The sequence below is a fragment of the Vulpes lagopus genome, chromosome 19 (assembly GCF_018345385.1).
Source record: "Vulpes lagopus strain Blue_001 chromosome 19, ASM1834538v1, whole genome shotgun sequence".
Classification (NCBI taxonomy): domain Eukaryota; kingdom Metazoa; phylum Chordata; class Mammalia; order Carnivora; family Canidae; genus Vulpes; species Vulpes lagopus.
The window spans coordinates 50324417-50346385 of record NC_054842.1 but is presented as its reverse complement, the minus strand read 5'-3'; the positions used below and the strand labels follow the sequence as shown (position 1 = coordinate 50346385).

General features: G+C 37.5%; 1 protein-coding gene and 1 non-coding gene across 3 annotated transcripts in view; both read right to left on the bottom strand.

The window, feature by feature from the left end:
• Window positions 1-21969, bottom strand: part of GMPS (guanine monophosphate synthase) — a 73005-nt gene that overhangs the window by 37395 nt on the left and 13641 nt on the right. Inside the window, exons 2-5 of one of the 2 annotated variants that reach the window (XM_041734116.1) lie at window positions 20388-20467; window positions 12885-13063; window positions 8843-8957; window positions 2730-2827 (exon numbers count right to left, since the gene is read on the bottom strand). In XM_041734116.1, the coding sequence (XP_041590050.1) occupies window positions 2730-2827; window positions 8843-8957; window positions 12885-13063; window positions 20388-20408 (413 nt within the window). In that variant the 5' untranslated portion in view covers window positions 20409-20467. The remainder of the gene's footprint in view (window positions 1-2729; window positions 2828-8842; window positions 8958-12884; window positions 13064-20387; window positions 20468-21969) is intronic. The other variant, XM_041734115.1, reaches the window with a different exon arrangement.
• LOC121479149 lies at window positions 17409-17514 on the bottom strand. Its single transcript, XR_005984665.1, has one exon. It is a non-coding gene; the product is annotated as a U6 spliceosomal RNA (small nuclear RNA).

Sequence of the window (21969 nt, the reverse complement as noted above, 5' to 3'; positions counted from 1 at the left end):
GATCTTAAGTTTGTTCTTTTCCTTTAGAAATACTAACTCACTATATGAGTAAATAAAAAAAAAAAAAAACAGAAAAAAGTATGTATGTAATAGTACAACACTGCTAGAATTTAAACTTATTCTATGCATTATAAACCCACTAAGAATATTAAATCTCAAAGAAGGCAATCAGGAAAAACTGAAAATTGACAAGCATATATTTAAAAGTGGTGGCATGCATGCATAAAACTTAATCTCAGAAAGTTACAAAATAATAATAATAATTTAATAATAATTACAATTTAATAATTTAAATAATAATTTAAAATTTTATCTCTACTTGGATTTGTCTTAAGAACAGAAGGCACTGCAGAAATCTAAACATTCAGTAGTTTTATATCAGAAATAGTACTAATACTGATATTGTTATTTAGCAGCTTTATATAATATAAAATCCTGCATATTATAGGTTAAAACAAATACTAAATATTTAAGAATTGAGGTTTTCAGCCTCAGAGTAAGGATACACAAAATCAAAAGAGATAAAAACCCCATAAACTTTGATTTTAAATGGAAATAAGGTGTACACTGATTTTGTTCCCTCTAAAAGAATACATACTGACTAACTTCATTCACTGAAGAGGCCTAGAAACAAAGACAACCCAGTAGTAATGTGGACCTCTACTTCTCATCTCCTGCCAAACAAGTTAAAGGCATGGATTAAAGAAGATACAAGTAACATTTATCAAATGCAATACGTGGACTTTTTCCTGACCCTGATTCAAACAAATCAACTATAAAAAGATATTTTTTACACTGTGAGAAAATCTGAGAGGGCTGATTATTAAATATTAAGAAATTTAAAGGTAACTTAAAAATAAAGCAAGAAGATAAAGTACATTAAAGCCAAAAGGATGTTTCAGACTTACTACTACTGTCATTGTTGCTTAGGATTAATGTAGGTTGTGAATGAGTCCCAGAATTTTAGAGCTAGGAAGACAGAAAAACTTTACATTTTAACCAGATCTTTAGATTTAAAGCCTCTTGCAATATCACATACCACCATGAATTTAAAATGGTTCTCAAGTCTAGCCACTTTAGAGATGAATGTAAGCAACACCTCTCCGTTATTAAGTGGAACACGCATTGGATTTGAAATATATTTTGGAAATGAGTAACTTCAGTTCCTAAGATTATTTTGAGCCGCCTTGGCTTTATTAATCTTCCTTTGAAAAACAAGAATCTTTGAACAGATACACTTATTTTTGCTCTTCCTCAAAATTAAAGAGGAGCCATTTTGTGTCTAAACAGGGATATCTCCATTGAGATAAAAATAAGTTTATAACTTGGGTTTTAAAATTTCTGATCTGTCCAACATGAAGAAAACTATTCATTAGAAATTAATTTAGGCGCACAAGTATGGTAATCAACAAAACATACCTGTAGCTAGAAATAATTAGCACAATTAAAAGATATAACAAAATAACTGCATAATAGACTTATGGAATCACCATGTTGTACACCTGAAACTAATGTAACACTGTGTGAACTATACTTCAATTATAAATAGATAAAAGTAAACTTCTCAGATTCATCCAAAAAAGAAAGTAACTGTGGCTCACTGACATCAGCTTGCATTTTATAGATTTAATGCAGTAAGGGGGGAATGTAGTTTTAAAGTAAAAATGAAATTTAAGGGGCACTTCGTGGCTCAGTTGGTAGAGCATGGAACTCTTGATCTCAGGATTTTAAGTTTGAGCTCTACATTGAGTACAGAGATTACTTAAAATCTTTTAAAAAACAAAAAAATAAAAATGAAATTTAAGTCAAAATGAAGGGAGTCAGGGGCACCTGGTTGGCTCAGTCAATAAAGCATGCGATTCTTAATTCTGGAGTTGTAAGTTCAAGTCCCACACTGGGCACAGAGATTATTTTAAAAGAGAAAAAAAAAAAAAACAGGCCAGTGAGGAACCCTATCAATAGTCCAACAAAATGAGCTTTATTCAAAACATGGAAAACCCCAAAACAGAAAGCTTCCGGTCTTTTCATAAACTGATTAAAAATGCAGCCATTTTTTTAAAGTAGAAGATAAATGACTCCAGGAAGGTAGTGAACAGCTCATTTGCCAATTTTTAAATAGATTAAAGCTACAGCACCTTATTGTTACCTAGACCAAAAACCAATTAATACATTCACTATATTGAAAGATAGTACACCAGGTACTGTTATGCTTAATACAGAGAAAGTGAGAAGGAGGGAAACCTAACACATATTTAGTAATGAGTCCAACAAATTGGTCGTTTGCTAAGCACCCAGCAAAAATACAAGGGAAGAGATACACAAACACATTCAGTAGATGCAAGATAATTTAAAACATTATCAAAAAAAAATTATCCATTTGCCACATCTGGCACACTAATGTTTAGAATCATACTTCAAAGAGTGAAAAAGGAAAAACTACAAATGTTGGCATCACAGTATGCAATCCCAAATAGAGATAGATCCAAGACTGCACGGGTGCTTTCAAGTTATGTCACAAGCGCTTTCCTTACCCCCCACTTAGCATCACCATCATCCTCTGCGATTCTGACATTCAAATGGAAAACAAATATGACAATTATACCTCTGACCATGAATATGGCCTTAATTCATCTAAGAATTATAGAATCTCTAATTTTGAAGAATAACAATCCCAACTTTAAATCTGTCTTTCTACTAAACTATGCATATGCATCTAGAAATATCTATACCTGAACAATGAGCAAGTGTTGTCCACACTAATACTGAAGACTCCATCTTCTCTAACACTTTTTTTGTGTACAGTACCTCCAAATACCTTATTCATCATCTGTTCGAAGAGAAAATAAATTGACATTAATATAAATAAAAAAAAATTACCCAATCATTTTCTTATGCTAATAACTTATATTCCTTTGTTTTCAAGATATCTGCTATGTTTCTGCTCCAAAAATAATGAGTTAAACAAACACAGACAACTTGGTATTATTAAATATAATTATACAATTATCATGAGGAATAGTTATAAAGCAAAACTAGATTAGAAATCTGACCTGAGGTTAATTTCTATTAAACACTGGCAGATTTTCCATTGAGTGTACTTTAATTTTCATCTTTTAAAAATAGAGATTTAATACTTACACCTGAGTTTAATTTAAGAGCATTTTATTTTATTTTTTTTTAATTTAAGAGCATTTTAAAAGGTACTCTGAGCTTAGAAAACACTAAAGCAGGCGATATGAAAAGCTGTGGTATTAAAACTAGACAAGCATAAACTTCTCCAAGTGATGTAACCTTTGGCCCCAAAGGAACAGTGTGAAAGCCTGTAGAAGGCCATGTTGTGGAAGAGCATAAACAGGAAAATCTGATCTTTTTTTTTTTAAAAAAGATTTAATGCATTTATTTGAAAGAGAGATGAGCACAGGTGGGGGTGGAGGGCAGGAGGCGGGAAGAAAGACTCCCTGCTGAGCAGGGAGCCCTGGGATCATGACCCAAGCCAACAGCAGGCAGTTAGAGGACTGAGCCAGCCAGGTGCCCCAAGAAGATCTGGTCTTTCAATTAAATTCATTCACAAATCCCATATGCCTATGGACTCTTATTCCAAATGGTCTCTTCATTCTGCCCCTCCCTGGATCAATCTTCTTATTTATTACTCACATTTGCCTGACCCCCTCCCCAACACCAAATAAACACACACAAAAATTCTACAGTTATTTCTGCCTTGATGTATTCACCGTGACACATCTCAGAGTACGTCTGTTCCACAGAGGTGTCCTAAGATACCTGCCTTAACCATACGGGATACAGGCTGACCCTGCTCCTGACAAAAAAAGCAGGCAGAGGGCTAAACAAATGCTCATCCTTATAATGCCCAGCAGAATATTCTTCAAAACCATCAGCAAATAAATGCTGCCCTCTACATTCTGCTCAAGTCATTCACAATAAAGCTTCCTGAGATAAAAGCTTGGGTTAAGTTCAGTAGGAAATAAACTTGTTCATTCATTTGGCCCAGTATTTCCCAAACAGAAAACCCGGTATCCAACACGTTCTGCAGGACATGAACTACCACCCAGTTTAGGAACACTGCGACCGTCCCCCCTGCCGCTCTTCTTCCCCATCATTCTCTACTCCATTCTCTACTCCAGCCGTGCAAGCTATGTAATTGCCAAAATAGACCAAAATACACTGTGTTCTCTCCCCCAGGTCTTCAGGTCTCCTCCCAGTCCCAGGGGGTAACAAAGTATGTAGCGCAAAGCACTCATTAAAAGTTGCTGGAAAATAAGTGCTTTCTTCTAAAAGCACTTATTGAACTTTATGCACCTCTACCTCCCCTAACTTGCCGTCCTTAGAGGATCCCTGGGTGGCTCAGTGGTTTAGCACCACATTCAGCCCAGGGCGTGATCCTGGAGTTCCGGGATCCAGTCCCGCATCAGGCTCCCCGGACGGAGCCTGCTTCTCCCTCTGCCTGTGTCTCTGCACCCACCCCCACCCCCCCATCTCTCATGAATAAAATCATTAAAAAATAAATTAATAAAAAATAAAAGTCCACAAAATCCAAATTAAATGTTTTGACAAAGCCAAGGGCTGCAGTAAAATTTAAAGCTATCTCACCTGTTCAGGAGGCTTCCAGGTATATTTCTGGTTCTTAATTATGCTACTTAAGGTTGAAATGCAAAGAGTTGAACACCTAGCTAAGCTTGTGTTTGTGGAGGAAGAGAGAACTTTTATGTATAATGAAACAATTTGCTTTCTTGTTACAGTTTGTTTTAATATTCTATTTTGAGGGCATCCCGGGAGGCCCAGTAATTTAGCACCTGCCTTCTGCCCAGGGCCTAATCCTGGAGACAGGGATCGAGTCCCACGTCCAGCTCCCTGCATGGAGCCTGCTTCTCCCTCTGCCTGTGTCTCTGCCTCTCTATCTCTCTCTGTCTCTCATGAATAAATAAATAAATAAATAGATAGATAGATAGATAGATAGATAGATAAATAAAATCTTTTTTAAAAAATAGCAAAAAAATTGGAAAAAAGCCATCAATACTAACAGTGAATATATGATTAATCTGTGCTAAACAATAAATTCAATAGTGAAAATGAGTAACTAACAATTAAATGTATTAAGATCAATGAATCTTAAAACCAAAGCTGACAATAATACACACAGGATTTCATTTACATAAGGGTCAATGGGCAAAAACTAAATAACGTATTAATTAGGGATATGAACTTAGGTATAAAGCTACAAAGAAAACAAAGGAGGGCAGCCCAAGTGGCTCAGCGGTTTAGCACCGCCTTCGGCCCAGGGTGTGATCCTGGAGACCCGGGATCGAGTCCCACATCAGGCTCCCTGCATGGAGCCTGCTTCTCCCTCTGCCTGTATCTCTCTCAGTGTTCTCATGAATAAATAAACAAAATAGAAAAGAAAAGAAAGAAAACAAAGGGAATGGGGAAGCCTGAGTGGCTCAGGGTTGAGCATCTGCCTTCAGCCCAGGGCGTGACCCCGGGGGTCCTGGGATGGAGTCCCACATTGAGTTCCCTGCATAGAGCCTGCTTCTCTCTCTGCCTATGTCTCTGCCTCTGTTTCTCTCATGAATAAATAAATAAAATCTTAAAAAAAAAAGGAATGAATAACAACTCAAAAGTGCTGCCTCTCACTTGAAAGAGTTTCAAAAGTTCTATTTCATTTCTTGTGCTTTTTTCCTTCACTGGATGCTCCAGAGCCAGCTAAAAGAAAATATACTGGTCTGCTCATTCTCTACCTTTTAAACAGCCTCCTTCTGTGCAATATTCATAGTAAAGAACAGTTGCAACCAATTAAAAAAAAAAAAAAGGCTCCACATACTAAAATTTCAAATTATCTTCAACCCAAAGACTTAAAACAATTCAGTCATTGGGAGAAAGTACACATTATCTTAATTATTAAGCCATATATACAAGAAATCAAAAATTAATAGATAATTCTCAATAATCAATTAAGGAGGACCAGAGTATCATGAGGAAATTAAAAAGCTGATATTTCAATTAACACTGATTCCATTTAGTCAGTAGAATCTCGTAATTAGATTAATTCCACTTGTATTCTGACCCTGTCCTCCCTTCCACTTTAGTACATGCTAAAGCCTAACGGGAGGCACAAGAGAAAAGAGATCAAAATGATTCACAAACAAGTGAATCCAGTCAAAATTAACATCACCCATTCTTATCATAGTAGAAAATTCTGAGTTTAAAAAAAAATTAAGAAACGGGGACACCCAGGTGGCTCAGAGGTTGAGCATCTGCCTTTCACTCAGTTCGTGACCCTGGGATCATGGGATGGAATCCCACATTGGGTTCCCCACAGGGAGCCTGCTTCTCCCTCTGCCTTTGTCTCTGCCTCTCTCTCATGAATAAATAAATAAAATCTTAAAAAAAAAAAAAAAAAAGTCGGGGAGCACAGGAAGCCCATGCAATTTACCTGAAGCTCAGGTACTGTGTGGGGTTTTTATTCCTTTTCAGGTCACGACCCTTCAGAATGAGATTAGAGCAAGGGCTGCTGATCCAGCTGTGGATCCAGGGAGCTCTAAAATGAATCTCTACCATCCCTTTAAGGTCTTTCTGGTTCCTCTCAGTGTTGTCATTGCCGAGGTCAATTTTGTAGTTGTTCAGGTGAGCTCCTTTTTGCTGTCTTGTGAGTCTTAAGCCAGTGATCCAGATTCCCAAGGAGTGGGTCTCCAGAGGGCCTCGCCCCTTCCTGATACCAAGTGTGTGCTCCCAACCTGTGCAAGGGTGGGCTTTCCAAAAGCAGTGAATTGAGAAATTCTGCAAATGGTAATCCGGATGATTGGTGTGTTTCTCTTGGGCCTGGCTTTCCATTATGTTAATGAGGGTAGATAAATACTGTGTCTTTAATGGATGCAAAATTAAATGTATGCTGTGAATTTATTGGTTTGAGACACTGAAAAATTTTCACTAGACAATGTTTACATACCTCACCCGAAGAACCTTTGAGAGTATATATATGAAATTTTAAAATATGTTAATTTACTTTAAAACAATATGTACAGCTATAAAAGTTGGGGTTATTTTACCTTTGAACATATACCGAGTTCCTTAAATACTGAAATCTGTGGACTTTATGTGCTTCTGTGTTTTGCTTTCCTATTAGATCATGTAGGAAACTGTGTTCTTATTGGTAAAGGGGCCCTCACTGAAATTCAAGCTTGGAAGGATTTCCTTTGTTGTTTCTGATTTTCTTGTTTGGTTTTGAGGGATTGGGGTATGGAGCTAGAGGATGTGTGGAGAGGGATTTCTCTAACACTGACATCTATTCCACAAGCTTTTTCTAGGCGCTTATTTTGCTGCAGTGTATTAAACTTCTTTGATATTAAAAAAAAAAGTATCTCGCTTCTGACAGTAGAAAAAGGCAAATTACTATAACATGTCAATTAATAATTACTCAGGGAGTACCTTTCCCAGCTAACTCAATTTTCAAATGATATGGTTAAGTAAGACGCACTGTTAAACTATCTCAACTAAAAAATCATTTTGCTTAGAAGCACTAGAGATAACTTTTCTTAAATGTATTTATTTCTATTCCCACCTCCTTAGTATATAGATCTTATTGAATAAATCATTCTAAGTGAGAATTCAGCACGTTTCTGGCTCAGTATTATCTATCATCTTATTCAGTAATCATATTCTACTTGTCTAATAAACCTGTACTATTTAAAGTAACTTAAAAAAGTGTCAAAGTAGCCAAAATAGAGTTCTTAACATTTAACTCATACAAGAATAGTTTTATCTCTAGACCTCAGTCCCTATTTATTGTTTTTGATACAATATTGTGTCACATACTGTATCAATAATTTTGATATAATCAAAATTAACATCACCTGCCATGGCACACATTGACATCACATGCCTCCAAACGAGATGGCTCTAAGAGCACAGCATCACTTCTGTGGTACTCCAACCAAAAAAAAACATAACCTGAACCTAACAATGAGGAAACATCAAATAAACCAAAATGGAGGGATAATCTACAAAGTCACTGAAATGACTTTTTTTTTTTTTTTTAACTGTCATGGTTATGAAAGAGAAGACTAAGGAATGGTTCCAAAACAAAGGAGCAGAAGTGACGACTAAGTAGAACACATGGTCCTGGATTGAATGCAGTACTTACAAGGGACATCAATGAGACAAACAATGAAATGTGAATGCAATTTGTGCATTAAATACAAAACTGAGTCAATGTTAACTTCCCCATTTTGCTATCTATACTGTAGTTACACAGGATAGAGCCCTAGTCCTTTGGAAATACAAGTAACAGGATATCATGTGTGCAACTTACTCTCAAATGGTTAAAGAGTAAGGGGTGGGGGCCTGGGTGGCTCAGTGAGTTACGCATCACTCTTGATTTTGCCTCAGGTCACCATACTGAGGTCATGGGATTGCGCCCTTCCCCCCATCATTCTCTCCCTCTGCCCTGCCCCTGGCTCATGCACATGTATGCGCTCTTGTGCTCTCTCTCTCTGAAATAAATCTTTTAAGAATATATCAACAATAAAAGAATTAAGAAAAAATATAGAGGAGTTCCATATACTATTTCTGTAACATGTAAATTTGAATGTCTTTTTTTTTTTTCTTGACAGTGTTATGTTGTATGCAGTGATATAGTTACAGCTCTAAAACAGATTTCCACTCAGGTCAGTTTTGCCACACTGAAACAATCTGTAAACAGCTGTAACACGCACAAATTACCTCATAAAACTAAACGTGCTAGATACTCTAAAGACAGAAAATATTAATACAGTGAGAGTCACAAACAGAATAAATTAAGTCCACTCTTCAGGCAAATTCACAGATGTACCTGCATGCCATAGCAAATTCCAAGAACGGGCTTGCCAACAGTGAATATTGCTGGATCAAACCAGGGAGCATCCTCTGCATACACAGAATTAGGTCCTCCAGAGATGATAATAGCACTGTGGGTTTAAGGAAGAGAGTCAGTGAAAAATCCTCTAATGGCTAGTTTTTATCACAAAGTTTATGCCCTCTCCCCCTTCAAGCATGGAGGGAGACTCAGCACGGATTCAGAGATTTTGTTAAGTTTTCAGTATATTGTAGCAGCCTTCACACAGCTTAATCATCTCTATTCTATTACAACATGTGAAAGTCCATCAATTCAACCAAAATTCACTTGTTAATAAGTACAAGCTTCCAATACATAAATTCTAATGTTTCTAACTGCGAAGGTTTAGCATGAATTTGTTTTGTCTTCCTCATTAATGAAGGACATAGATGAAAATTCTAAAGGAAGACGGAGATTCTGAAAAGCAAGGAGTACAGCAGGTCACAAAAGACCCTGGATGACTCAAAGCAAAATACAACAAAGGAAGACAGGATATGAACAATAACCTAACTCTGCCTGTTGAAAATCTGTCCAACATTCTCAACAGTTTTCCCTAGGGCTCTGGAAAGGCAGCTAACATATGAATTTGCCCATATGGCATTCTCTCAGAACCCAAGCAATACGGTAACTTCACTATAATTTACAGAGCATTCTGTGGGTTAACTTGGGAACCGAACCATTATTATAGGAAAGGCTGAAACTGAGGCCTATGCTCCTCACCCGGCCACTGATACATCTAATTTGGCCCTCAGCATACACTCCAAAGATTGAGAACATTCTAACATATTACGAATTTTACATAAAAATCCAGATTTCTGGATTTTCTTTAGAAAGAAGGGAGAAAAAGTCTGACAGCACTTGACCTTCACTCTCACATGGCTAAGAATAACTGGAATCACAGAGACCTGAACCTTCAGACTACTCATGTTCCCCGGTTTGCCATACATGCCCTCTTCTACAATACAGGAGTATCTATGCTTGTCACTTAATTTAAGGTATCCTCTAGCTCATTTTAGGTCTGAGTTTTGCAGGAATCCTGATTTATCTTACATTTCTAAAGGAAAATGCATTATAAGATCTAACCAAAAATCTTCTTCCAAATTTAAGCAAATCACTTTATATTAGCAGCTGCCTGTCATATAAAAACACACAAACTAAAATGCAGGTTTATAATCCATTAAGAATGATATAATAAAAAATTCATAAAAATTACAAGATAGGATGTTTTTAAAAAGTATAACAATTCCACTGACCTCAAAGACCCCACTTTTTGAACTTTGTATTGTTAACATGAATTATGCTATTTATCATGTTCGTTAGCCCACCTCCTACAAAAGAAACTAAAGACAACCTCCGCATGATGTGCATGATGAATCTTACATCGTTAAGGTAACAATCCAAAAGGGGTGTAGTGTTGGCCCTAAAGGTAGATATGCAACTTAGCTCTTTAAAAATGCATAGGCTAGGGATCCCTGGGTGGCGCAGCGGTTTGGCGCCTGCCTTTGGCCCAGGGCGCGATCCTGGAGACCCGGGATCGAATCCCACATCAGGCTCCCGGTGCATGGAGCCTGCTTCTCCCTCCGCCTGTGTCTCTGCCTCTCTCTCTCTCTCTGTGACTATCATAAATAAATAAAAAATTAAAAAAAAAAAATTAAAAAAAAAAATTGCATAGGCTAGGGACGCCTGGGTGGCTCAGTGGTTGGGCGTCTGCCTTTGGTCCAGAGCATGATCCTGAGTCATGGGATCGAGTCCCACGTCGGGTTCCCTGCGTGGAGCCTGCTTCTCCCTCTGCCTGTGTTGTGTCTCTGCCTCTCTGTGTGTGTGTCTCTCACTAATAAATAAATAAAATCTTTTAAAATGCATAGGCTAAAATTCTTTAAAACATACTTAATTATCAAGACCTCTAGAATTTCAGTATGTTACACTTAATTTTATAAAAGATAACCACCCCAGGGCTGCCCAACATCCCTCATTAATCTGCTAAACAACTCAGGACTATAAGATTCTTAATACTATTAAAAAGAAAAGGCAATGGACTTAGTCAAGGCTGTAACTCAAGCAGTACTTAAGCCAATTATGGAAAATTCTTATCTCAATAACTCTTAAGAAGAGCTAATCATTCATTCTGAATCTCCTAGTTCTACCCTGCAATTATTTTGAAACTAACTTGCAATTATAAAGCCAATAAGCCACAAGGCATTCCAAATACCAATCTGAAGCAGGTCAAGCTTCCAGACACATGTAGGTTAAGATGTCTCTCTTCTCATAATATCTAATACTCTAGGAAAAGGATGGTCAAATAGATATCCCAGCAGAAAGGATTATAGTAAGCAAAACAGTTCTATACTCCTACACAGAAAGAACCTCTAGACACAAGCAGGACCTAAGATTTGTTTATGATCAGGTGGCAAGGAAAAATAATTAGCGTTCTATTGCCAAGTATCTGGCTTCTTATTCTCTAACATTTTAGCTTACATTAGTTTGCTGGAGATATTCTTTTTGGGGTGAAGGAAATAAAGGAGTTTAGATGTGACATAGAGCCATTCAGAATTCTCATGTGTTTTGATTCCCTAAAGCTGTTCCTCACTGGCAAACTGAGACAGTCGAATTAGAGTAACTCAAGGGTCCCTTCTTACTCTAAAGATTCTACAGTTTAAAGGAGATGACTGTTTTTAACTGTACCCTAAGACTAGGACACAGTTAAATTTCAATCTGTCTTTTCTGATTTCCAATCCATTCTATTTCAGAAACAAGAATCACAGGATAAACATGTCCATGAAGCCTTTAAAAGTTAATCATTTCTCTAATGGAAAAAAATTACATTTTTAAGATAATTAACATTGTTATCCTGGAAGAAATACAGCATTATTGTCTAAGACCCAATTAAAGTAATAAACTGCAGTTGCTTGCTTCTGGTAACACTCTTAAAAAAAGAGTATCAATTCCATGAGAAAAGGTATAGCATTAACCAGAAATTGTTAAAGGAAGAATATATATATATATATGTTGGCTACCATTTTGACTAGTTCTGAGCATATAAGCTGTTGAATTAGACCCTATATTAGACTTGAGAAATCTTCGTATTTTAGAAACTCAGTATCTTGGGGATAGGAGGCAAAAAAAGACTCATTGGACACAAAATTCTTTTAGCCACTGTATATATTCCTTTGATCAAATGCTCTGGGATGAATGAATGACTTAATATTCAAATGAAAATTTCTTGTAACTGTGCAATTAAAATTAGGGTAATCTTTTTAACTAAAAAAAGGGGGGGATCCCTGGGTGGCTCAGCAGATTAGCACCTGCCTGCCTTCGGCCCAGGGCATGACCCCGGGGTCCTGGGATCAAGTCCCACATAGGGCTCCCTGCATGGAGCCTGCTTCTCCCTCTGCCTGTGTCTCTGCCTCTCTCTCTGTCTCTCTCATGAATAAATAAATAAAATCTTAAAAAAAAAAAAATCTGAACGATGGAAGAAAATTTCTTGTAAATCCACTGCAGAATAAATAAAAAAACTTAAAAAGGGGGGGGGGGGTCCCTGGGTGGTGCAGCGGTTTAGCGCCTGCCTTTGGCCCAGGGCGCGGTCCTGGAGACCCGGGATCGAATCCCACGTCGGGCTCCTGGTGCATGGAGCCTGCTTCTCCCTCTGCCTATGTCTCTGCCTCTCTCTCTCTCTCTCTCTGTGACTATTATAAATAAATAAAAAATTTAAAAAAAAAATCCACTGCAGGTTTTGTATTCATTTAAAAAATTCAGTGCCTAGGGCGCCTGGGTGGCACAGTCAGCTAAGTGTCTGACTCTTGGTTTCATAGAGGCCCACTCAGGCTCCATATTCAGCATGGAGACTACTTAAGATTCTCTCTCCCCCTTTCTCTGTCCCTACACGCTCTTGCTCTCTCAAATAAACCTTTAAAAAAGAAAAAATTCAGTGCCCAAGCAAATTAATAAAAAAAATTCCACAATCTAAGCTCAATCTCATAGAAAATATAAGTGAAAAGTCTACCGGAATCCTTGCTCTTTTATGGCAAATGCTGGTGTTTCCAAGGGAAAGATTTCCGACTTCACAAACAGTTCTCTCACTCTTCGATCTATGACTTTCCCGTACTGGGCACCAGCATCCAGAATGACAACAGCTCCTTCATAGTGGTGGCCATCCTTGAGGTCTCCTCCAGCATTCTCCAGCTGCAAATATTAAGGCAAATGTCCTCTTAATTACAAAATTTAGAGCTCCTTTAAAAAACAGTGGTCACTATCAGTTCCAAAACCACACAGAAAAAACAAACAAACAAACAAAAACTGTTAACCTAGGACTCTGAGTTGCCAATTCAAAGCATACCTTTTAAAGGGAAGATTTTTATACATATTCATAGATGGGCATACATAAACACTTTAATAAAAGCCAGCATTTACTGAATAATACAGTCACCTTTATACATAAATGCTTATCTGATAAAGTGGGTATCCAACCCAGCTGTGCCAAAATATAGTCCTAGTTTATGCCTGGTATACTGGTATTATTACTAATAGTGCCTCCTTTGAATCTCAAAAGCATCCTAGCTTTACTAATAAATTATAAGGTCATCCTATCTAACAGTCACAGCATTCCTATGAGGGATACACTGATGAGGAACTGAAAGTTTGCTGCCAGAGTATAAGCATGCTCAAATTCACCTGATTGGGTTTTTTTTGTATTGCTGGAAGAAAATGCTATATATACATGCATCTAACCCATAACATCAGAATTTTAAAAGGCTTTTTAAATCTCATCTCTGTCAACTATACATTGATAATGCTTTTCTGGAAAGCAATTTGGCAAAATGTAAAATTGCTAACTATGTATGCTAGAACAGCTACCTGGAACCGACTTCAAACTAATGCAAGAGTAGGTGGGTATGGATGAAACCAGATTACTTATGTACCGAAATGACTGAAGTCGGATGAAAGGTACACAGTGTTCATTTCAGTCTAGTCTCCATTCTGTTTTTGTATATTTTACATAAGAAAAAACTTTAAAAAAATGTATGTACTCCGGAAAAACACTTGTAAGAAGAATATAATTATCCCATTTTAAAATATTTCATCAAGTAAAAGAATGTATATGCATGTATAAAGAAGATACCAACGGACAAATAAACAGAAAAATATTAACGGAGGTTTTATGAGACTGATAAGCTACAGGTGATTTAAAATTTTTTTTTCTTCATACCCTTCAGTAGGTTTTAAATGTTTACAACAAACATTCCTGGGGATTTTCCGCCTCCAGCTGTAAAATCTGCACATAAAAAAGCGTAAGCCAGCCCTTCACACACCTATGTAATCCTTTCCATTCCCTTCCTTCCTTTCTATTTATACGAAAAAAAATAAATGCAGACCTCACAAAATCCCTAACACTTCTGCTACAGTAGTGAAACAAGCAACAATAACAGCCATCCACAAAGGATTTGTGAGATGGACCAAACCATAGGCCAGAAAGAATTACTGAGATCACAAAAATGAAGATTTTAATCATATAAATACTGAACAATGAATGTGCCGAAAAAGCAGATCACAGAAAGAAGTTTATAGAGTGCAAGAAATGCTAAAACAGTTTCCTTTCAGACCTTTGCCGTTAGTCTACACACAAACACTACTCTTTAAAGAATTTATCTAAAATCCCTTAATCTTACTTTTTTGTAAAGAATAGAAAATGTGGGAGCGCCTGGGTGGCTCAGTCGGTTAAGCACCTGGCTCTTGATCTCAGGGTCATGAGTTCAAGCCCTGCACTGAACTCAGGCAGGAAGCTCCGCATCCAGCGTGGAACCTACTTAAAAAAGAAAGAGAGGAGAGGAGAGAGGGAATGGAGGGGGAGGAGGGGAGAGAGGGACGGAACGTGCTGGGGCGCCTGGCGGACTTGGTCTGCTCCTGACCTCAGGGTTGTGAGTCTGAGCCCCACGTTGGGTATAGAGATTACTTAAAAATAAAAGACTTTAAAAAGAAGTGTTTTTGAATGACTACTTTGCTACTGTGTACATTTCTCAGATTTCAGTCCCTTTATCTCTATCATACTGTTTACCAAATCCAAGTACAACTGTTTTTACATCGTAGGCAGAGTTCTCACTTTGCAAGATACCAACGTGCCTAAATTTGAGTTATGATTTCTATCACTATCACGGTTTAGTTAACACGAGTCTGCAACAACACGGCTCAGATTTCAGTTACCAGTTCTCTACACTAAGTATAAACTTCACTGCCAGCTCTTCAATCCACAAATCATCACAAATAAATATTATGACCAGTGACCAGTGTGTCCCTTCTTTCAAAGTTTACTGGCAATTGGACACACAAAAGCAACAGCTAAAATTGTGTTACCTGCTTGTTGCCCAGTGATAAATCCACAGGACATTTTGAACCCATGGATAATCCAAAGGGGGAAGGGATCAACCCAGATGGAACTGTAACAAAGAAATGAAAAGTAACACACCGGAAGTGAAATAAGAATCCGATGTAAATGAGGTTATAGGAGAAATAGGTGGCCACGGCAGTGTGGACACTGCTGCAGTCTGAATGGCTCTAAATGCACAGCCGGAGGAGCCTGGTGAAGGCGAACTTCTCAACATCACTGAGGAAAGCAACTGTGATGAAAAGGATGTCAATGTCCCAGAGAAAGTGACTCTAGGGAAATAATTCACATTATAGAAATTCTCGGAGATATTCATGACCTTTCAATTGTAAAGGATAAAATGTTGAAAACCAACATTTCTCTTTTCTCTCATATGCTCTTTTCAAAGCATAGAAAAGATATAAAGCGAAGCACTGTTTAAACTAGTCTCGATCAGAATTTCACAAAGAAAACAGAATTCTCACTGTGCTAAAGTTTTAACTTCTACTAAACAGTTGCAGTATTTTATTTCTCTACACTTGTATAATTAACAGTAAGATTTAATGTTTTAAGAAAATATATTTTTTTAAAGATTTTATTTATTTACTCATGAGAGACACAGAGAGAGAGAGAAAGACAGAGAGAGAGAGGCAGAGACACAGGCAGAGGGAGAAGCAGGCCCCATGCAGGGAGCCTGATGCGGGACTCGATCCCAGGTCTCCAGGATCATGCCCTGGACCGGAGGCAGCACCAAACCACCAGGCCACCAGGGCTGCCCATGTTTTAACAAAACATTTTAAAACCGGGATCCCTGGGTGGCGCAGCAGTTTGGCGCCTGCCTTTGGCCCGGGGCGCGATCCTGGAGACCCGGGATCGAATCCCACGTCGGGCTCCCGGTGCATGGAGCCCGCTTCTCCCTCTGCCTATGTCTCTGCTTCTCTCTCTCTCACTGTGTGCCTATCATAAATAAATTTTTTTAAAAATTTAAAAAAAAAAAACCTTTAAAAAAAAAAAAAAACATTTTAAAGGACCTAAAACCTATAACCCACTGATTAATTAAAATTCCTTTGCATGAGGAGCACCTAGGTGGCTCCATCGGTTAAGCATCTAATTCTTGATTTCAGCTCAGGTCATGATCTCAGGATGGTGGGATCAGGCCCGGCAATGAGCTCTGCATTGGGCCTGAAGCCTGCTTAAGATTCTCTGGATGCCTGGGTAGCTCAGTCAGTTAAGCATCAGACTCCTTGCCTCATCTCCGGTCATGATCTCATAGGTCCTGAGATCAAGTCTGTACCAGGCTCCACACTCAGCAAGTCTCCTTAAAGATTCTCTCCCTCTGCCCCTCCTGCAACACTCGTGCATGCACTCTCATACTCTTCAAAAATAAACAACAACACTGCTTCGCATGATTTCAGCTTGCACAATCTTTTCATGGTCATTTGACTACTATATGGTGAGGACTGTCTATTTCTTTAAATCAACTAATTTTTACTTAAATGCATTTTTTTTAAAGATTTTATTTATTTATTCACGAGAAGCACAGAGAGAGGGAGAAAGACACAGGCAGAGGGAGAAGCAGGCTCCACGCAGGGAGCCCGATGCGGGACTTGATCCCAGGTCTCCAGGATCAAAAAAAAAAAAAAAGAATAAGGAATAAACATCCCTACAAGAGCAAGCCAAAAAGAAACATCAAAAAAAAAGAAGAAAAGAAACATCAAAACTAGAAAGTATGACTTCTAGACGAACTAAAAAAATACTAAGAAAATTATACAAGGCATAAAAGAACAGGAATCAAAATTAAACTACAAACCTAGAATGACCGATTTCAATATTCTTGTTTTACATTTTTATTTAGATTCCAGTTAACAATGTAATATTTGTAGACTTTAGTGATTCAGCATTTCCACACAACACCCAGTGCTCATCACAACTGGACTCCTTAATCCCCATCACCTGTTTAACCCACCCCTCACCCCCCCTCCCATGACCATCTGTTCAGTCTCTACAGTTAAGAGTCTGTTTTCTTGGTTTGCCTTACTCTCTCTTTCCCACTCTTTGCTCATTTGTTTTGTTTCTTAAATTCCACATATGAGTGAAATCATATTTGTCTTTCTCTGACTTCTCTTGCTTAGCAATATGCTCTGTAGCTCCATCCAGGTCACTGCATGGAAAAATAGGGACCACTTCACAAATCTGCCTGCCTGTCATCCTTGCACAGGGGCCATGCTAACCTTCGCTGTACCAACACATATGCTTAACAAAATTACTGAACTTTAGAGAAAAAAAAACCTTTCAATACTTTGGATAAAAAGCACGCATGACTTATAATTCATTCAACTATACATTTGCTGTGCATAGTTTTCTGTATCCATGTTTTCTTTTACAATACAAAGATTTTTCATATAAAAAGGGAACATTCCCTTTGCACCTAGTTATTTCATGTGCTTTACACATTTTCTTATTCATAATGACATGTATTTCTATTTTACAGATGAAGACGATGAGACTCAGATACTATGTCACCTGCCTGGGGACACAATGGCAGAAGCAGGAGGTAGATGTAGCTCTTTTTAAAGCCCAAAACAATTAGCACTTGGAAAAGACAGAAAGAGGAAAGTGGGTAAATAAATATGCATTATATTTTTGGAAGACTACTTTCTTTCTTTCTTTCTTTTTTTTTTTTTGGAAGACTACTTTCAAAGTTATTTAAATTTTGGTATTTTTGTATTTAAAAGCAGTTTTATTACTTCAGAAAGTTTGCTTATGTGACTGAATATTTTGATGTCTGAGAAAAGTAGTATTATATACCATACAAATGATTTTGGAAAGTGAATTTTCTCAGTACTAAATCTACTCAGGTAGTTGCTCTCCAAAAAGACACTTTAAGAGATTTCAGTTGCCAAAATGAAAGTTTTAGGGTTAAAAGAGATTTTAAGAACCACCCTCAACACACACACACACACACACACACACACACACACACACCCCATCTGGGATACTCAACTACCCACAATAATCCTTTCATTACCAAAAAGGCTAGTGGAAGTAGCATATTTACTTATTTAAACTCACCAACACCTTTAACTCGGGACAAACTGTACATTTCCTTCAAAGAAAATTATCTCACATCTTACGTACTTTAGAAATGTACAAACTTCACTGAAGATTTTCTTTAAAAAAAAAAATCATCTCACAACACTGAACGAAATTTGAGCCTACAAGGGTTAAATCAAAGAGTTAGACTCTCTAGCTCCTGATCTTATTATATGCTTGTTCTACCCTCCTTTTCTTGAAAACTTTTAAACTTACAGAAAGGTTGAAAATACGGTACAGGGTGCCTGGCTGGCTCAGCCAGAGGAGCATGCAACTCTTGATCTCAGGGTCATGAGGCCAAACCCCACAGTAGTTGTACAGATTATTTAAAAAAAAAAAAATTTAAATAAACTATGGCACAATAAACCTCACTCTCCACCTAAATTCAACATTAGTAATGTTTTGTCGCATTTGCATTATTTCTATCTATATGTACTCCTTTCCTCTTAAGTCTTGGAAAATAAATGATAGATCTTTCTCTCCCCAAAACACTTTTCTGCATGTACTTCCTATCAACAGGGACATTCCCCTATATAACTACAATACACAATTACATCCAAGAAATTTAATACTAAAAGTATAAATTTCCTCAAATGTCACCAATAATGTCCTTTATAGGTTTTTTAAGACTTATCTGAGACATGAGCATGAGAAGGCTTGCAAGCAGTGGGGAGAGGCAGAAAGAAACTCTGGAAGCAACACACACACCCCTGAGCAGGGAGCATATCCTAGACCGGGAGATCCTGACCTGAGCCAGAATCAAGAGTTCACCACTCAACCAACTGAGCCACCCAGGTGCCCCTCAGTTGTTGTGAGGTATTTTTTCTGTTTCTTTCTTTTTTCTTTTTTAATTCCAGACCCTATCAAAAACCACAGATACTATACTCACATTGTCATTGTCTCCTTCAACAAGAACTATCTATTTACCTTTTTACAGTCTTTTAGGGCACGACATTTTTTTTTTTTAAAGTTCAGACAGGGCGCTGTGTGGCTCAGTGGTTGAGCATCTGCCTTTGGCTCAGGGCTGGATGCTGGGATCCTAGGATAGAGTTCCTCTTCGGGCTCCCGGCAAGGGGCCTGCTTCTCCCTCTGCCTGGGTCTCTGCCTCTGTGTGTGTCTCATGAATAAATAAAAATTAAAAAAAAAAAGTTCAGACCAGCTTTCTGCAGAATATACCTCAACCAGGATCTATTTGTAGTCTTATGATTAGATTCCAGATAAACATTTTTTGGGGAACAATCTTGCACTGGTGATATAATTAATTATGCCTATTCCTGACGTAACAAAAGGCCAAGGACATGATGTCATTTTCATTATTGGTGATCCTGACTTTGATCAGTTGGTTAACAAGCCTATGTGCTTAAAAGTAAAAAAATAAAGAAATACATTCTGATTTCAAGTCCTCTCCCTGCTTAAAATCCTAAAATGATTTCCCCTTAGAATAAAGTTCAATTAAGTCCAAAATACCTTCCAAGCCTTTTAAGACCTTGACCTACTCTTTACCCTAAATGGCTCTTTAAACTCTCCATGATCCCACAGAGGCTAATGTCCTCTCTGGCTGAAAAAAATCCAAGCATGGATAAATCAATCTCAGACATGCCAAATAAAAGAAGCCAGATGTCTCTAAAATCACACTATATCTTAAATTTTCCATTAGCTCAATGACACAGCTGTCAATGCCATGGCCATAGTTATGTACAATTTGACATAAAATCCCCCAAGGGAAAGAGATTCCCTAGAGTGTCTCAGAAAATTTCCCTTAGAGCAGAAAGATGCCCCAAGGATTTCAGCAAAAAGAAATATAGCTGAGCTTGGCTGAAATTCATCTAGGATAGACATTCTGGAGCTTTATATAACTCACCAAGTCTGTCGTTTCTCTATGCATTCTATAAACACTTGAGTAAGACCCCTGGAGGTGCAGTGAGTTGTTACTCCTGGTAGTATCACTGGACAAGTGCAACCCCTTAACATTTCAGTCAGCAAAACATTCAAAAACCATTTGGGGGAAAAAAAAAAAAAAAACCATTTGAAGAAGAACTGAGTTCGGGTTATTACCTGAAAAACTTCCATTGACATCTTCTGGTAAGATCAAGGAAGTACTAGCATCAAAACTTGCAGAATGAGTTGTCAATGGCCTGGAAAAAAATTCCAGAAGTAACTGAGCATTCTCAAGAAATGCTGAATCATCAAAGCGCTTGGTGGCATAGAAAATGTGTGGAAAAACAGTTCTTAGACAACTCGAGTCAAAAAAATAATTTAGAAGAGCCAGACTAAACACAAAAGAAAGCTTAAACATACCAAAACTAATTCATTTCATATATTTTTGGGGTCTGTAAGTGGTAGATGATTCTCAAAAGAGCCAAAGTCTCCTATGCTGTATAATATATATGTGTATCCCCTGGTACAATAATATACGATACTATACGTACACATTTAGTGGTATATGCAATGCTTACCAATCTTCAACTGTTTCATTTTGCCTAAATTATGATCACGGACTTCTGCTCTATTTATCTAGAATTTCACGTTTGTAGACATTAAACACTGTGAACAAAAATTATGATCACTCAATTCGTGAGTTCATTTTTCTCTATCTCCTTCAATCTGAGTATGTAACCTATGAGCTTCTGTTGGAATTCCCTCGATGAATTAGAATGTTTTTAAATTTTCAGTGTTCTCAGAGCCCCCGGGGGAGCTCAGTCAAATACCCATCTCTTGATTTCGGCTCAGGTCATGATCCCGGGGTTGTGAAATTGAGCCCTGTGTCAGGCTCATACACTGGGCATGGAGCCTGCTTGGGATCCTCTCTGCCTCTCCTGCCTCTCTCAATCAATCAATCAATCAATCAAGTTTTCAGTGTTCAATAGGTCTGGGAAATACAAGTCCCTAGTGACATAAACTACTGTCTTAGCATCTTACTGCCCTTGGTCTGCTACTGACTTCATACATTGAGAAAATTCTTTTCCCTAATGCGACTCCACGCACTTAGTAGGTACATTCATCACTCCTACTTTGTTTCTACATGTTCTATGGAACCAAGCCACCACCATCTTCATTCATACTGAATCAATTTGTACTTCTGATTAGAACTTCATCTGCTTTTGTTTTTTTGGGGTTTTTTTTTTTTTCTTCATCTGCTTTTGAATAACTGTCTCTTGGTTCTTTAAAGTCATTGCAAATCATCTTCTACAAATTTAAAGTGCCAACAGCTCAAGTTCAAGGGCACCAGGGCTAAACAGAATGAACACAGTTTGAATGAACTCTCTAAATCAATGAATTAAAAAGCAGTTTAGCTTGGACTCCAATATTACTTCTAGCATTCACTTAAAGACAGACCCCCATACACAAACCCTAACCACAGGAATGACTGAGGAAGCCCATTTTCTCAGATAAACTAAATATAGTTCTAATGGATTTAATTTATACACATGAACATCGCGTAAGAAAATAGAACCACAAGGCTATATTATATTCTCTTTCTTATCTAACTTGCAGGGAAATAAAAACTTAGTCCAACATTATAATTTATAATACCAATGCTTAAACATTTTGAAATCATTAATTATTTTCCCCTTGGATTTCACTTATCCTAAAAGAAGTCTTTTCAGAAAGTTATGGCAATGTTATCTGACAAATG